The sequence below is a fragment of the Leopardus geoffroyi genome, chromosome A2 (genome assembly GCF_018350155.1).
Source record: "Leopardus geoffroyi isolate Oge1 chromosome A2, O.geoffroyi_Oge1_pat1.0, whole genome shotgun sequence".
NCBI classification, from domain to species: Eukaryota; Metazoa; Chordata; class Mammalia; order Carnivora; family Felidae; genus Leopardus; species Leopardus geoffroyi.
Genome location: NC_059331.1, coordinates 155353615 through 155370563, shown reverse-complemented (window position 1 = coordinate 155370563; position 16949 = coordinate 155353615). Strand labels below are relative to the sequence as shown.

General features: G+C 44.2%; 1 protein-coding gene across 15 annotated transcripts in view; it reads left to right on the top strand.

The window, feature by feature from the left end:
- The window catches only part of SLC37A3 (solute carrier family 37 member 3), a 156902-nt gene that overhangs the window by 34071 nt on the left and 105882 nt on the right, over positions 1-16949 (top strand). For 6 of the 15 annotated variants that reach the window (XM_045495861.1, XM_045495864.1, XM_045495862.1 and 3 more), the window contains 5 exons: positions 625-726; positions 1330-1377; positions 3106-3257; positions 8301-8366; positions 9085-9603. In XM_045495861.1, coding sequence (XP_045351817.1) covers positions 625-726; positions 1330-1377; positions 3106-3257; positions 8301-8366; positions 9085-9240 — 524 coding nt within the window. In that variant the 3' untranslated portion in view covers positions 9241-9603. The other 9 variants (XM_045495869.1, XM_045495870.1, XM_045495871.1 and 6 more) reach the window with 5 other exon arrangements.

Here is a 16949-nt window from a genome sequence, read left to right as displayed (position 1 = left end):
ATCCCAAGCAGGTTCTGTCTGAGCCATCCAGGAGCCCCTAATGAATCATCTTAAAACAATTTTTTTTAATGTTTATTTATTCTTGAGAGGGAGAGAGACAGAACACAAGTGGGGGAGGGACACACACACACACACACACACACACACACAGAATCCGAAGCAGGCTCCAGGCTCCCAGGTGTTAGCACAGAGCCCGACATGGTGCTCAAAGTTACAAACTGAGAGATCATGACCTGAGCCGAAGTCGGATGCTTAACTGACTGAGCCACCCAGGCACCCCCGTATCTTTTAAAATAAAAAGCAGAAGAATTAGGAAAAGCCTTCACAGCTGGTTTGAAAAGGGAGAACAGCAAGAGACAGTGGGTGGTTTTGATGATTTTTCCTTATTTTGCTGTCTGATTCATGGTGTCCTGTCCCTGTCATCCATCATGGCAATTGACAGTCAGGCATTCTTCCTAAAAGGAAGCTCTGGTGGAAGCTTTTTAGGAGAGTCAGCCCTCTTTTTGGGCTGGGATCCAGTCTCAGGATCCTATAGCAGGTAGAGGGTACATGGTGAATGAGTTTCAGGTAACTGAGCTAAATGATAAACGATTTTGATTGTGATGGGCTCCTTGTGCTTTACAGGTGGAACTTTGCAAGGTTTCGTCTCTGACGTATTACAGAAGAGAGCCCCGGTTTTAGCTCTGAGTCTGCTTCTGGCAGTTGGGTCCCTCGTTGGATATAGCCGTGAGTATTCCCTTGCAATTCAATTATTTTTCTGATCTCTTAGGACTAAGGCCTTTGCCATGAGTCAGCGATCAACACCAGGGAGATCCTTGAGACCGGCTACAAAGGCTGATCCGAGACCTTTGTATGGTCCTGTAAATGCCTGGTAAAAGTATCATCACGTAGTTTTATTTGTGTTGGGGAGGAAACTGGCATCTCTTCTGCTTTGTTGGTTTGTTTAAAAGCTTGCTTGGGAGTGTATATGCTTTGTTTGAGGGTAGGCTCCAGAGGGCCAGCATTAGAGGCAATAAAACAATAAAAGGGAAAGGGTTTCAAAAGAGGAGAGATGCTAATTAGTAGGTTTGGTATATGTCCCTTAAGATGCTGCTGAGAAGGGAGTAGAGTTTTTCCTTAGCTTTTAGAAGTCTCATTAGCTCGAGCACCAGCAAGTGGCAGACATTACAAATAAAAGTTGGGGCAGGCGGTGAAAGACTTGTAGCCCTTTGTTGTCTCTGGGAGTGATCTGTGAGGTCAGCGAGATCCAGATCTTTGTGTGCTGTTCAGTGCGGGCCCGTGTAATCCGTTCTTAAAGTCAGCCCGCTGTTTCTGTGTCCCTCCTCATAGGTTCTCCAAACGATAAGTCCATTAACGCACTTCTGATGGCGGTTACAGGTATGTTGTGTGGCTCCGTTTCGTTATACTATTACTACTCCTCTGTAAATAAAAAGAAGAGAGGGAAACTGTGTGCTCTTTCAGTTTGAGTAATACTAACCCTTCGTTATGGAGAACTCACATGGTAAAAGGAAAACTGTCTACTTCAGATTCTGTTTCTCTGCTCTTAGGTGACCTCTTCAGTCCTGTTGTTAGAGAAGCAGTCCCTTTTGACAGAGATTTTGTAGTACTTTTTTTTACTTTATTTTTTTTTAAGTTTATTTATTTATTTATTTTATTATTATTATTTTTTAATTTTAATGTTTATTTTGATTTTTGAGACAGAAGGAGACAGAGCATGAGTAGGGGTAGGGCAGAGAGAGAGAGGGAGACACAGAATCTGAAGCAGGCTCCAGGCTCCAAGCTGTCAGCACAGAGCCCGACGTGGGGCTCGAACCCACAGACCGTGAGATCATGACCTGAGCCAAAGCCGGATGCCCAACCGACTGAACCACCCAGGCGCCCCTAAGTGTATTTATTTTTGACAGAGAGAGAGATTGAGAGAGAGAGAGAGAGACAGAGCACGAGTGGGGGAGGGGCAGAGAGAGGGAGACAGAATCCGACGCAGGCTCCAGGCTCTGAGCTGTCAGCACAGAGCCCGACGCGGGGCTCGAACTTGAGGACCGCGAGATCATGATCTGAGCCGAAGTTGGACGCTGAACCGACGGAGCCACCCAGGCGCCCCTCTAGTATTTTTTGATTGGCCTCAGCTTCCCCTGTTACTTCTAGAAGCGACTTAGGAAGATGGCACGTTAGAAACCAGTTCACCCGCTTTCAGTGTTGGAATTGGCCAGTGTTTCTCCACTGGAGCAGCAGATGAAACAGTTGAGTGTAATCAGGGCCGTGGTATGGAAAAATGACTTTTAAACTTTAGATCATACTCAGGAGGGTGAGAGCTGCTCATGATACGTGAGGCACATGGAGCTCATTCCAGCCGTGCGAACAGATTCACACGGGCCAGCCTCTGCTCAGTCCTCAGACAGCCTTGCGGGGGGCGGTGGCTGAGAACAACCATCTGCGCCGCTTGTGGAGCTGCTTCTCTTCACTCTTATTTTCAGTACGTGTGGTTGAATTTGGATAGTCAGATGCTCAGTTGATACAACTCTACCGTAGTAGAAGTCGACAAGCGAGTGTAATTAGTTACTAATGAACGCAGCCTTTGCAGCATTAGAAAGGCTGTATGTTCACTGTATTTTCTGTATCTTTGGCTTTTATAAAAATATACTGCCGTATCACGTAATTCAAGTAGGACTTTGAGAAAAGCAGATGCCAACTAGTTTGAAGATGTCACTATCTGGGAGAGTGTTCATTTTTACTGGTTTCTTCTTCCCCCCCTTCACTGTTTCTCTTCAGCATATTGATTAAGATGTTGAGGAGTGCCTGGGTGGCTCAGTGGGTTAAGCATCCGACTTTGGCTCATAATCTCCATATGACTGTGAGGTCATAATTTCACGGCTCGTGAGTTCGAGCCCCACGTCAGGCTCTGTGCTCACAGCTCAGAGCCTGGAGCCTGCTTCTGTGTCTCTCTCTCTTTCTGCCCCTTCCCTGCTTACACTCTGTCTCTCTCTCTCTCAAAAATAAATAAACATTAAAAAAAAATGTTTGGATAAGAGCTTATCTTGTCCAGTAGGTTTCTAGTGGTGTTAAGAATAGTGTGTTAATGAGAACCTGTTTTGTTTATGACTTCAGGATTTTTTATTGGTGGACCTTCTAATATGATTAGCTCTGCTATTTCTGCGGACCTGGGTCACCAAGAGCTGATCCAAGGGAGCAGTGAGGCTTTGGCGACCGTCACAGGAATTGTTGATGGAACCGGAAGCATTGGAGCAGCGGTAGGCCAGGTGAGAGAACAGGAGAGGGGGTGAAACTGAGTGGTGAGTAGTCTCTCAATGGTCCAAGAATTTACATCTGCCCACCGGGCCACAGTAGGTGGCACTCTAGTGCTATACAGGACACTTTCCCGTAAAGCCTTACGTTGCTAATCTCCTCTGAGGTCAGCTAATGTGACCTGATATGGAAGGTCTTTCTACGTTTTTTAGTTTCTTCTTCCCACTTTAATATCCAGATTCTTCCTGTCTGGAAATTAGCTGACACCTCATAAGACAGCTCTCAGTCCCAGTTTGCTACTCCTTTCTTCCTAGCCTGAACTTGGCAGTCTGCGGGGCCCTGAGACACATGCTTCTCGTTATCCCCCACCTGGCATGCACACCCTACCTCCTCTCTCCTACCAGACACACACGTTCTTCACGTGGATCCCTACCAGAAATCGCCACGGACTCTGGCAGCTGCTCTGAGTCATTTTCTCTGTTTCCAATGGCTGTGTCTCAAAGGGCGGTTCATTAAAGTCTTGGGTCAGGATCATCTAGGTGATTTATTAAAGTACAGAACACTAAGCTTACCACAGGCTCACTGATTTAGAACATAGAGATCTGCGTTTCAAAAAGCCTTCCTGGTGATTGTGATGCACTCTAAACTTGAGATTGTCTAGGCTAAGATTGGCCTGCAATAAGTAGTCAGAAAAACTCAAATTGATCTTGTTTTGCTTAAATTCAACCTTATTTTCTTTGGGACAGTTGTGAGTCATGCCTCTCTTAGGTTATACTTTTCCAGCACATTGAGTGCTGCTTTTGCAAAAATAAGGATCAGAGAATCATCTGCATAGATAAAATAGTTGAAACTTTGGAAGTGAATGAGATGTTTAATGGGGAAGGAAAATACAGACAAAACCTCAGAGGCTGCCCAGTGGTCGAAGAAACAGGAAGTCAGCAGGGTGACATGTAGGAAAGGGGAGGTGTTAGTCAGTAAGGTCATAGGTATAGAGAGGCCAGAGAAGGAGAATGGAATCGAAAGCGCTCTTAGTTTTGACAGGTCATTACCGGTCCTGAATATTGCTGTTTGGCTTGCTCTGTGGGGCTAGATCACCGATGCCGGATTGCTGGTGGTTAATGAGAGAGCAAGAATTGAGGAAGATAAGCCATCTTGATGCTTATCACTAGTCAGCCGTATCTTGTATATTTATTTGTGAAAGTCTGACTCCCCCACCATGTTGTAAGCATCACGAGGGCAGCATTTTGCATTGTGTTCTGCTGTAGCCCCAGTACATAGAACAGTGCCTGGCACACAGTAGACCTTCCAGCATCTGTTGAGTTGTTGTAGAACGACTGATCGATGTGATTGATGTGCTTATTAGCATATTTGATGATGAGACTGAAGAGGAAGAAAAATCCAACAAAAAGTAGGAGAAATTTGCTTACTTGATTGTGCTCTGGAATAGAAACCAAAGAATGCTGTTGGCTACCAGTTCAGAGGTCTTCATGTTCATGTAAGCGATCAGGGGTGGTTGTGTTGGACATCCTTTTCTGACACTACTGTATTTCAGGTTCTCGTTTCTCACTGATGTTTTCTGCATTAACCAAGTAGGCCTGTTATAATGAGCATTTCAAGGAGCTTATTTTTGTGTAGGGTGCCTCACCTGCCAGTATTTGGATCCCTAACTGTGTATGTGGGTTAGCGTTGGGTTTACTTTGGTGGTCAGGGAAGTGGGTCGGGAGTGAATCATTGTTAGCTTTATTCATTCCTCTTCCATGTTGATTTTTGAGTAATTTCCCATTGCTCGGGGCATGAAATCCCAAACTCTGTGACTTAATATCAGAAACTTGATGAGCTTTGTCCCAGCTCTCTGAACTTACCCTGAACAGCTTTCTTTCCCCACCTTTCCTTGACTTCACAAGAAAATTGCCCTCTCAGTTTCCATAGCACTTGCTGCTCACCTCTAACAGTGCTTGTCATGGGGCATCCCGCTTCCTGGTTTATCTGTCTGTGCCAGACTGCATTCCTTGCAAACAGGAACTGTTCCTTTCCTCCAATGCTTAGTGTGTTTACGACACACAGTAGGGGATCAGTAAGGTTAAATCGTGGTGTCTACCCAAGAAAAATGAGCACACGTGTCCACATGAACCCGTGTACACGTATGTTCATAGCTGGATTTTTCCTAACAGCTAAAAATTAGAAAAAACTCAAATGTCCACCAACTGAAGAATGGATGAACAAAATGTGGTGTATTCATTATGATGGAGTAGTATTTTTAAGAGGGTATCTGGCACTTAAAAGAGGATAGATGTTACATAGGTGGACCTAAAAAATATTATGCTAAGTGAAAGAAGCCAGTTACAAAAGACCACATACTGTAAATGATTTCATTCATGTGAGATATCCAAAATGGGCGAATCTACCCAAAATGGGCGAAAGAGAGTAGTGGTTGCCTGGGAGCAGGTGGGCCTGAGGAGTGACTACTGATAGGTACGAGGTCTCTTTGTGGGGGGGAGGGCGGGGTGGTGGTGGTGATAGAAATGGCTTATAATTAGATTATGGTAATGGTTGCACAATTCTGTAAGTATACTCAAAACCATTGAGCTGCATGGGTGAACTTTATGTTATATAAATTATACGTCAATAAAACTATTTAAAAAAAAGATAAAGTAACAGAAAGACACGGGAGCACTGCTCTGAGCTCTTTAATGAGCGACCAGATCTCATAGTTTCATAATCTAGGGTAAATCACTCACTTGTTTTGCTTTTTAATGTTTGTTTGTTTTTGAGAGTGAGAGAGAGAGAGAGAGACACACAGAGTGCAAGTCAGGGAGGGGCAGGGAGAGAGGGAGACATAGAATCTGAATCACGCTTCAGGCTCTGAGCTGTCAGCACAGAGGCCGATGCAGGGCTTGAACTCACAGGCAGTGAGATCGTGACCTGAGCCGAAGTCGGATGCTTAACGGAGCCACCCAGGCGCCCCTCACTTGTTTGGCTTTTAAATTTGTTTGCTTACGAATTTCACTGGTAGTGTGTGATGGAAGAACATGTGTGAAACTCACACCTGTGGTCGGTTGATTTTTGACAAGGGCACCAAGACCATTCAATGGGGAAAGAATGGTTTCTTCACCAAATGGTGCTGGGAAAACTGGATATTCACACACACAGAAGGATGAAGTTGGACCCTTGCCTTATAGCATAGACAAAAAATTAATGCAAAATGGATTAAATACCTAACTTCAAGAGCTAAAACCATGAAAACTCTTAGAAGAGGGGTGCCTGGGTGACTCAGTTGATTGAGGTCTGACTCTTGATTTCAGCTCAGGTTATGATCTCATGGTTTGTGAGATCAAGCCCTGCTGTGGGTTCTGCGCTGACAGCACGGAGCCTGTTTGGTATTCTCTCTCTCTCCCTTTCCCTCTCTCTGCCCCTCCCTTGCTCACGTGTGCATGTGCGTGCACGAGCTCTCTCTCCCAAACATTAAAATAAATAAAAAACTCTTCAAGAAGAAATCATAGGGCGCCTGGGTGGCTCAGTCGGTTGAGCGTCCGACTTCGGCTCAGGTCATGATCTCACGGTCTGTGAGTTCGAGCCCTGCGTCAGGCTCTGTGCCGACAGCTCAGAACCTGGAGCCTGCTTCGGATTCTGTGTCTCCCTCTCTCTGACCCTCCCCCATTCATGCTCTCTCTCTCTCTGTCTCAAAAAAAATAAAGGTTAAAAAAAATTAAAAAAAAAAAAAGAAATCATAGTGACAAATCTTTATGACAAATGTGTACAAATGGCCAATAAACACTTGTGAAGATTCTCAAGATCCTTCGTTATTAGGGAAATGCAAATAAAAAACACAGTGAGATGCCACTTCACACCTTTCAGGATGGCTGTAATTTAAAACAAGGACAACGACAACAGAAAATAACAAGTACTTATGAGGATGTGGAGAAGCTGGAACTCTTTGACATCGCTGGTGGGAATGTAGAATGGTGCAGCCACTCTGGAAAATGCTTTAGTGGTCCCTCAAATAGTGAAACATGGAATTACCGTGTGACCCAGCAGTTCCCCTCCTAGGAATATACCTTAAAGAACTGAAAACAGGACTCACATGTTTGTATACCAGTGTTCATTGCAGCATTATTCATAATAGCCAAAAGGTAGAAACAATCCCAATGTTGATCAGCTGATGACTAGATAAATAAAATGTGGTGTGTCCACACCAGAGAATATTATTCAGCCATAAAAGGGGATGGTGTTCTGATACATGCTGCAACCTTGGAGACAGTATGCTCAGTGGAATAAGCCAGACACAAAAGGACAAATATTGTGTGATTCCACCTAACATGAAATATCTAGGACAGGCAAATTCTTAGAGATAGAAAGTAGATTAGAGGTTACCAGGGACTGGGGAGAGGGGGTGGTGGGGAGTTACTGCTTAATGGGTGCAGACTTTCTGTTTCGGGCGATGAAAATTTTTGGGAATAGATAGTGGTGATGGTTGTCCAACATGTGAATGTGCTCAATGCCTTTGAATCATACACTTAATGATGGGTAAAATGGCTAACTTTACGTTACATATATTTTATCAGAATTGAAAAAGAAGGTGGGTTAAACGCTAATGGATCCTTTTCAGCAATTGAAACAAAGTCAAAGAACATGCTGTAGAATGTTAAAACTGTACAGAAATCCTCTGCTTAAATAACACAATCGAAAATGAACAGTACGTTTGGAAGACCAACTGTTTTTGAAAGCTTCAGTTACAGTACCTTTCAATGGAAGAAAGAATGATTAAACGGAAATGGCTTGAGGATGTTAATTTTCCTCTCTTAGTAGCAAAGTGAATAAAAATAAACCTGAAGTCCTGTCATCTGCTCTGCAGTTTTTGTATTTGGACTCTGCCAGCTTACAAGATGAAGGCCAGGTATCTTTAAGTAGGAACACACACGTGAAAGCTTTGGAAACTGAAAACCATTCTACATATCCTAACTCACTTTCTGGAAGAGCTGTGTTTAATCCACCTTTCAGCTACTTCGTGTGATTAATTTATAAAGGATTATGTCGTAATTTCTTTTTCTCCCTTGTAGTATTTAGTGTCTTTGATCCAGGACAACCTGGGATGGATGTGGGTGTTCTACTTTTTCATTCTCATGGTAAGTGAGCGTGTGCCTTTTTTTTTTTTTTTTAACTTGTAGTTTTTCTTACTAATTTAGTTCAAAGCATTTACTTAAATCTCTTCTTAAACTGGCAAAATTGCTGATGGGTTTTAATGACCCTGTGGCGAAAAGTAACATTTTATGAGTCTATGAGATACATTCTTTCAAGGTGGGAATGGATCTTTAGTTTGCCCTTGATCTAAGCCTAATGAGTATTGTCATGTATAATTCCAAAAAAAAAAAAAAAAAAAAAATGGTGAGAGACTTATTGAAAGCATCACCAACTGTTAACCGGTGTATTCTTCCCGGGTACTCTCTATCTGCTAAATATAATTTGGAATTCTGAAGGAAATTACAGTGTACCCCAAGCAACATCAGGCTCAAAAAGAAGCATTGCTGTAATTAATACCGTGGTGTGTCGGTTCTAAAACGATGAGAATCTCTTGAGAAAATATTTGTCGCGCCTTGAACATTCTTGGCTGGAATTGTGTACTTTCTGGGAAATAGCCAATTCAGAATAAGGCCTTACCGTTTTAAAATGTTGCTATCCGTTGAATAAGCATGTGACCTGACCTCTTACATTATTGGTGAGATGGTGCTCGAGACAGGTCTCCCTGAGAGAGTCTGGTGACAGCTTCATCCAGGAGGGGATGCATTTAATATCCCACTCCTAAATCTAGTGCATCCTGATTGGAGACCACCTCAATCGCCCCAGGTCCAGACACGGCCCTCCAGCCTCGTCCAAGGAGCCTGGAGTTCTCTGGAGCTGCCTCAAGGCTGCGTACTCTGCTGTCACAAAGGACGCTTCTCCTGCCTAACTGCCTTCTGGCTTCTGAAGACTGGACTGTGTGTCCCTGTGTTCCACTTCTGACATCTGTGCTAAATAGAGGGAGATACCTCCTTATGAACCTGCCGTGTGATCACACAAGAAATCGTACTAGAAAGAAAACTGGATCCATTATAAGAAACACGTTTTAAAGTGAGCTCCAGGGGCGCCTGGCTGGCTCTGTCAGTAGATCATGCGACTCTTGATCTTGGGGTCATGAGTTCAAGCCCCACATTGGGTTCAGAGATTACTTACTTACTAACTTAAAAAAAATTAAAAAAATAAAAAGAAAGTGAGCTCTAGTATCAATTTTTTGCTCTGCCTATGGCAAATCATTTAATTTGTGTACATTAGTTCTTTTTCTGGAGACTGTGTAACATTAAATTAAAAAAAATATATTAACTGTGATTTTCGGAATCATTTTTTTAATTCATTAAAGATCAAGTTATCTTTGCACGAAGTCATAATGAATGTAATTGTCCAAATTCATTATTGCGTTCAAAACATGGCGCTCTAACAGAATTCGTTAAATTGTCACTGCATATTTAATGCTTTTTTCTCTCCACAGACGAGTTGTACGATTCTATTTATCTCACCATTAATAGTGAGGGAAATACGCCATCTTATGCAAAGACGACAGGCTCACTCACTGAGTGAGTGAGTGGTGCCTGCAGGAGAAAAGAACACTGGGAGACGCATCAGGACTCTTATCTCGTTTAATTCACCCTATTTGGGCGTTGTCTTAAGAGCTCCAAGGAAACCTCAGATCGGCAAGCCCCTTTCACCTTGTGACGCCGACGATTGGTGAAGGCTGGGCTGTTTTTCTGCACTACACAAATTATCGTGGATGATTTTATTGCTGTCGTTCCATAAACGTACTGAGTGGCCTATGAATCTGCCAGCGTCTTTACTTGGCCTGTTGAGATTTATCCTTTTCACCTTAAGTACTGTATTGGACCTGGACTGGATTCTCCAGCCCGGAAAGTTGAGTGACCATGAGACAGTCGCACATGGTTCGTATCAGTGACGGGCTCCATGAATAGGAAAGGATCATTGGATTTTGCTTTGATAATGAGTTTGCAGAGAGCGGCTCATCTTTGAAGCATCAAATCCTGGTCGAGTGCTCAAGCTGGATCAAGCGTAAGGCTGCCTCGGACAAAGAATCCCTTTGTTAAACTGTGGTGGGAAAATCACACTACATGGTGACTGGCTCGGTCACTCTGTATCTGATCTAAAGTTACTCAGCTCTGGATGCAGAAATATCTTCAAATTATTGTCAGCTCATTCTCTTCTGTCTTCATTCAAAATTTACTTCGATTCCTGGAAGTATTCAGTCTTCCTTTCAAGGACCATAAGGTACATCATCAGTTGTTGTGAACATTCCAAGGTGTAGCTCACAACTGAAGTACTCCACCCCAGATTTTCTGTCTGGGAACGTTAGGATCCACTAGGAAGCTAATCTCCTTAGCCCTGTTTTCAGAGAATTGATCTCTCTCACGACCGGGTTCCTTGAGTTACCTCAGCAGAAGACTAGAATTAGAGGAAAAACCTTTTGTCCTAGTAAGTGTTAGGTATGTGACCTTGAATCATATGAATGGGTTACTAGGGCCTGAGGACTAGGCATCTATTCTTTAGAAGTTTGTAGTGTGTATGTCTTCAAGGCTGTGAATTCTATACTAATTACCGATATGTTAAAGTCATTCTGTATATATATATATATTTTAAATTATGGACACAAACTAGGGGGAAAATGTGCAATTTTGAGGGCTGCCTAATTCACATTGGGATAGGGAATATTTTTCAGCTTCTTACTTTATACTGTAAAGTGTGATGTGTTTATGGACTTGTTAATGTTATTTAATCAAGCAGATTTCCAATCAGTTAATTGCTCATTACTGACAAAAAAGGGAAAATATGAAACACAGGAAGGGAAAATAAACTGACTTTTGTAGTAAATATCTGTCCATCTGGTTATTTAAATATATACTCTGAGTTTCTTGTTCTAGAACGTGATTCGTGCCTTATGATTTCCTGCTGTTGACCATTTACTGACCCTACGGTGTTGCCAGAGTGTTCAGCTAGCCCCAGAAATGGCCCCATTTCTGTTACGTTTTGTGGACACTTTCCCTTCCCCTTTGTGTGAGATTATACTAAGTTTGGATGAGTTGCCTGATTGTAATTTAAGAGTTGTCCGTAGACGGATGCCATTTTTATGATTTAACCTCCTTCTGACATTTTGCTGTGAGTTTCCTCTCTGTCTGCATTATCAGTATGGTAGCATCTTTGTATCCTGACACCAACATTATTTTCTTACCCTGTTGAAACTCAACTGGGTGAGTGTTCCCCTGACCTCTCTGTAGCTGTAGCCCCCAAGCTGTACATATAGTGAAATTATAAATAGATAAGTGCTCGGCTCTGAACGAAAGGATATATTGCATGATAGATAGATTTCCGTATTCTAGTTCTGGCCACCTACATAGGAATCGGCTTTAAAGAACTGCTAGCTTCACTTTCTTATTAATTTCCTTTCCCTTGACCATAGGGAAAGCTCATTTGGAAATGACAGCTTCTCTGGCAGCTACGTCTCAGATGCTCACGAGGTTGAGGAAGGTTATTCTGGCCTGCCCTTCCTAGTCATACTGTGTTTTCTTCTCTCCTGTGTAGTTTCAAAGGAAGAACGTCTCCTCCCCGCTCCTGCTCATTCTGTTCCTTCCTGCTTCCTGGAAGACCAGAGTTGCTCAATAAATGTTCATGCAGGAAATGCCTGAGTGCCTGCCCTCTGTGTGCATCATGAACTCTGGGATGGAGGCTGCAGTGTGCTCTCATCTGCTTCCTCCTTCCTTTCTCCTTAAAAACCTCCAGAAGCCCCAGGGATGCCTGTGGCTCAGTCAGTTGAACATCCGGCTCTTGGTTTTGGCTCAGGTCATGATCCCAGGGTTGTGGGATAGAGCCGCACGTGGGGCTCCCCGCTGAACATGGAGCCTGTTGAAGATTCTGTCTCCCGCTGCCCCTGTCCCCTGCTCCCTCTCTGTCTGTCACTCTAAAGAAAACAAAACAAAAACCTCCACAAGTCCTCTCTGCCTCCTAGATAAATAACTGATAAAGCCTTTTCTTATCCCTACTAGTTCTACTGATTCCTATCCTATTTTTCTTTTCACAGTCAAACCCTTTGAGTTAATGGATGGTTATCTGCTGCCTTTCTGGCTGTTGTTGTTCTGATTCTTGTTGTTCTGATATAATTATCAACAGTACCTCCCTTCTCTACAAGTGCCCCAGTTTAATTTTTTTTTTTTTAACATTTATTTATTTTTGACAGAGAGAGACAGAGCAAGCGGGGAAGGGACAGAGAGAGAGGGAGACACAGAATCCCAAGCAGGCTCCAGGCTTTGAGCTGTCAGCACAGAGCCCGATGAGGGGCTCAAGCTCATGAACCGTGAGATTATGACCTGAGCCAAAGTTGGACGCTTAACCGACTGAGCCACCCAGCTGTCCCCAAATGCCCCAGTTTAGACACCATATCCTTACCCTCCAGCCTCTTATTTCATCACCTACAGACACCGTACATCTGAAGATCATTAAATATGGAGATCTCTTTTCCTCATTTCTTATCTTTCTTACTTCCTCTCTTGTACTTGACATTGGTAATCACTTCATCTTCCCCTGGCCATTTTTTCTCTGGCTTCTGTAGCATTTTAATGTATTGAATCATCTGACCTCCTATCCCCTTTACTGGGTTCTCTGTTTAGTCTCTGTTAGTTTCTTTTCTGTAAGTGTCAGCAACTTTCCCTGATGAGCTGTTCTTACCTACCAATAGCTCTGTTAAGCACTTAGTGAATAAGAAACCACTAAAGACGGGTGTGGCATCGGTTTGTTACATACTATCTGGCGTATAGTTAAGAGCAAGTCTCCAGGGAAATGCACTCAACTTCTGTAACTTCAACTCCCTGTCCCGTCCCAACCACACCGCTCTGCCAGTTGCCTATGTGAGTGGTTTTCAAGGTTTCCTTTTTTTCTTTTTTCTTTTTAAAGGTTTATTTATTTACTGGGTGTGAGAGATAACTTAAACAGGGGAGGGCAGGGAGAGTGGGAGAGAGAATCCCAAGGTGCTTCCGTGCTGTCAGTGCAGAGCCCAATGCGGGGCTTGAACTCACAAACTCTGAGATCCTGACCTGAGCCGAAATCGAGTCAGATGCTTAACTCACGGACTCACCCAGGCACCCCAAGGTTTCTAAGTCATAAACCCTTTTGAGAATCTGAAAGCCATTACCCTCTGTCTAGATCAAAACGCACATATGAATGAACATTGAAGATTTGTTACAGGGTGTTCATGGGCCAAAACTTGAAGCCCATCCTTGGACCACAAAGTTAGAAAATCAAGTGCCATCTGGCATGAAGTTTTCCACAGTCCAGTTTCTAGCTGTTTCTTTACCGAATCTCCCTTTGCCACTCTATGTGAATCTTCTACAGAGTCAGATGGTTGGCTTTATCCCTTGCTACAAATGGCAGTGCGTTTTCATACCTTATTGTCTTTTTTTTTTTTTTTTTTTTTTTTTTAGGAATCACCTGTTTTTAATTTTTTTAAGTTTTTAAAAAACTGTGATTAAAATACGCATAACCTGGGGCGCCTGGGCGGCTCAGTCGGTTGAGCATCCGAGTTCGGCTCAGGTCATGATCTCACAGTTCGTGGGTTCGAGCCCCGCATCAGGCTCTGTGCTGACCGCTTGCTCAGAGCCTGGAGCCTGCTTCAGATCCTGTGTCTCCTACTCTCTCTGCCCCTCCCCCGTTCACGCTTTGTCTCACTCTGTTTCTCAAAAATAAATGTAAAAAAAAAAAAAATTACAAAAAAATACGCATAACCTAACATTTACCATCTTACCATTTTAAGCGTATAGTTCAGCCGTGTTATGAGCGTTTCTGTTGTTGTTCGTACCCTCTTGTCTGTAATACCCCTTTTTAACTCTCCACCTTGTGAGCCTGAACTTTCCTTCAAGGCTTGTCCAGCAGCAGCTAGTCCCAGCAGCCTTTCTCAGCCAGCCTCCCTAGCATCCACCGTCGCCCTTTCCCTGTCTAGGAATAGCAGAAGTACTTACTCGGTGCTTAGCTGTTTCTCTCTTAGCTATTTTGACATCTAACTCCCCCATGAGATTGCTGCGCTTTTCCTCCAACGCCTAATGGTTGGTGCTAAGTAAAAGGTGATCATGTTGGAAAAGGTGGAAGGAAGATGAGAGAGTGGAGGGTGGGCAGAGCGGAGTGTGGTCCCTGACCCTGCAAATGGCCCTTCCCTTTGCCTTAGAAACAGTCCACCTCTTGCAGGAGGCGGCCAGGTGCTGAGGCCGGCTGGCGTACGGCTCGCTATCCTCTCCTCAGGCTCTTTGGGAGACCTGTCAGGGCCGAGGCAACAGGAACAGTGAACTTGTTGCTGCAGCGCAGGTCTCATGCTGTTCGAGCTGCTGTCTCTGTTCCTGCTGTGTGCTTTGGCCTGGACTGTCCCGCTCCTTACACTGCTGTTCCAGTGCTGTTCCTCCCGCTCAGCCCCTGGAGCCCTGCCTCCGAGGAGCCTGTCCTGACAACCCCACTCCGAGTGCTCTTTTTCTTCTTCAAACTCCCAGAGCTGTTATTCGTAGGCCACACAGTCTGCCCCAGGCTGATTGATTTTACTGCTCAGTTTTGTTCTCTGGTTGTTTCTGGTTGTCATTTCCTCAATTAAATCGTGAGCATCAAAGAGTCAGCTTCATGTCCAAGGATGCAGCAGCCATTTAATCAAGGAAGCCCGTTTACCTTCCCGTGTGGCCTCTTGCACTTTTAGATTCCGGGTCACCATCCTTTTGCTTTTCCTTAAGTGCCTTGATCATTTCTGGTGACCAAGTCTGTTTCAGCATGTATCTGAATAAATCAGACGATGAGATAATGATGTTTACATATGTGAACATAGGTTCGTGGTTATATATGTGTGTGTCATAGGTTATTATAGGGAACAACATGTATGTTATATATAAGTATACATGTTGCATATAACCATACACACATGTACATATGTACATATATCTTTTTCTTAATGTTTATTTTTTTTGAGAGAGAGAGACAGAGCATGGGTGGGGGAAGGGCAGAGAGAGAGGGAGACACAGAATCTGAAGCAGGCTCCAGGCTCCGAGCTGTCAGCACAGAGCCCGATGTGGAGCTTGAACCCACAAAGTGCAAGATCATGTCCTGAGCTGAAGTCTGATGCTTAACCAACTGAGCCACCCAGGCACCCCTATATATCTTAAGTCTAATAATTGAAAAATTCTGTACCTGAGCATCCAGGGGTGTGGTCTTCCCATCATCCTGACATAACAGTTCTTATGCCTGTACATCTTTAAAAAGTGCCCACCCATTATTCACTACGCCCTTTTATGCCCACTGCATTGTTGTGAGGCAGGCAGGACGTGTGGTTCTGTTCCTTAGATCGAGAGCTGAGGCTCGGAGACATTCAGGGGTTTGCCCAGGGTCACGTAGTCAGTAAGTGACAGAAACAGAACTAAATAAAAACCCAGGCCTTTTGACTCAACTCGGGTGCCTTTCCCACTATGCCATGCAGCCCCCTCCCAGTGAATCTTATCCTAGGCTACAAGGTGTTTACATCGTGTAACTGCTCCCATCTTTTCCGAGGGCCGGGGTCCCGGGGCGCGAGCAACCCTTGCATCACGGCTGCCTCCGGCCCTACACCTGCTGCGCGGCCCTGCGCCCAGACCCCTCGGGCTGCCGTCCTTGCTCCAGCCCGCGGCTTCCCTCTGCAGGTGGCTTCTGCCCCACGTTTCCCTTCCTAAAGAACACCTCTTCCCTCTTTTCCTCAGCCCTTTTCTCTGAGGCTCAGGGGGGTTCTGCACCCTGACAGACTCCTGCATTGTCATTTCTTCCCTCTTCCCGGGGCCGCTGGGTGCACGGGTTTCACACACTCACCTTAGCCAGGTCTGCCTCTTGCCTCTTGACCAAGATCCCTGCTTCTTACCTTTCTTTCTAATGAATGCTTAATTAACCTAGAACAAGGCGCTGGCCCCTAAGATGCCAGTAGTCCGCTTTCTAGTGCCTGCTCTTGCCCTCCTGTTAAAGAAGTAACTTTTTTTTCGTTTGTCTTTTTTGCTCCTCCACAAATTCAAGAAGTAGCAAAATCATTTGACACTGTTTTGAATCCCCTCTATCACAGTGAGGTGCTGACAAACAGGCTGCCCCGTTTGACCAGAATGCTGTGGCTTTTAATGGGATAATCGTATTTACGTGAAACCTTTCATCTAAGGACTTCAAAGGCCTTCACCTTGTTTAATAGTTATCATCACGCTCTAAAGAGGGACATCAGGAGACCGTAGTCCGAGTTTCTGCGCGTGTGTGTATGTGCAGTCTCTTATTTCTTTAGCGTTCCGTTCATTGTCCTAGCCTCACCATAGAAAAGTTTCAGAAACCCAACAGTAATGCAGTTGGTTTCCATTAAAATTACCACCTAATGAATAGCATACGTGAGTTGCCTTTGTTTCAGGGGACAAATATGTTAATGGGGTTATAAAATAACGAGCCAGGAGGGTGGGGCTGGGGTGGGCGTGAAGCAGCCGTCACTAAAGAAGAGTCTGCAGAGACCCTGCCCCAGAGGCCCCTGTAGTCGTGAAATAGGTTTCATCATTGCACCACCAGTTGTGTTCATGAAAAAGATGATTTTTTTTTTTTTTTTTTTTTTTTTGGAGAGAGAGAGGAAGGGCATCTCCAGCAGGCTCTGCGCTGTCAGT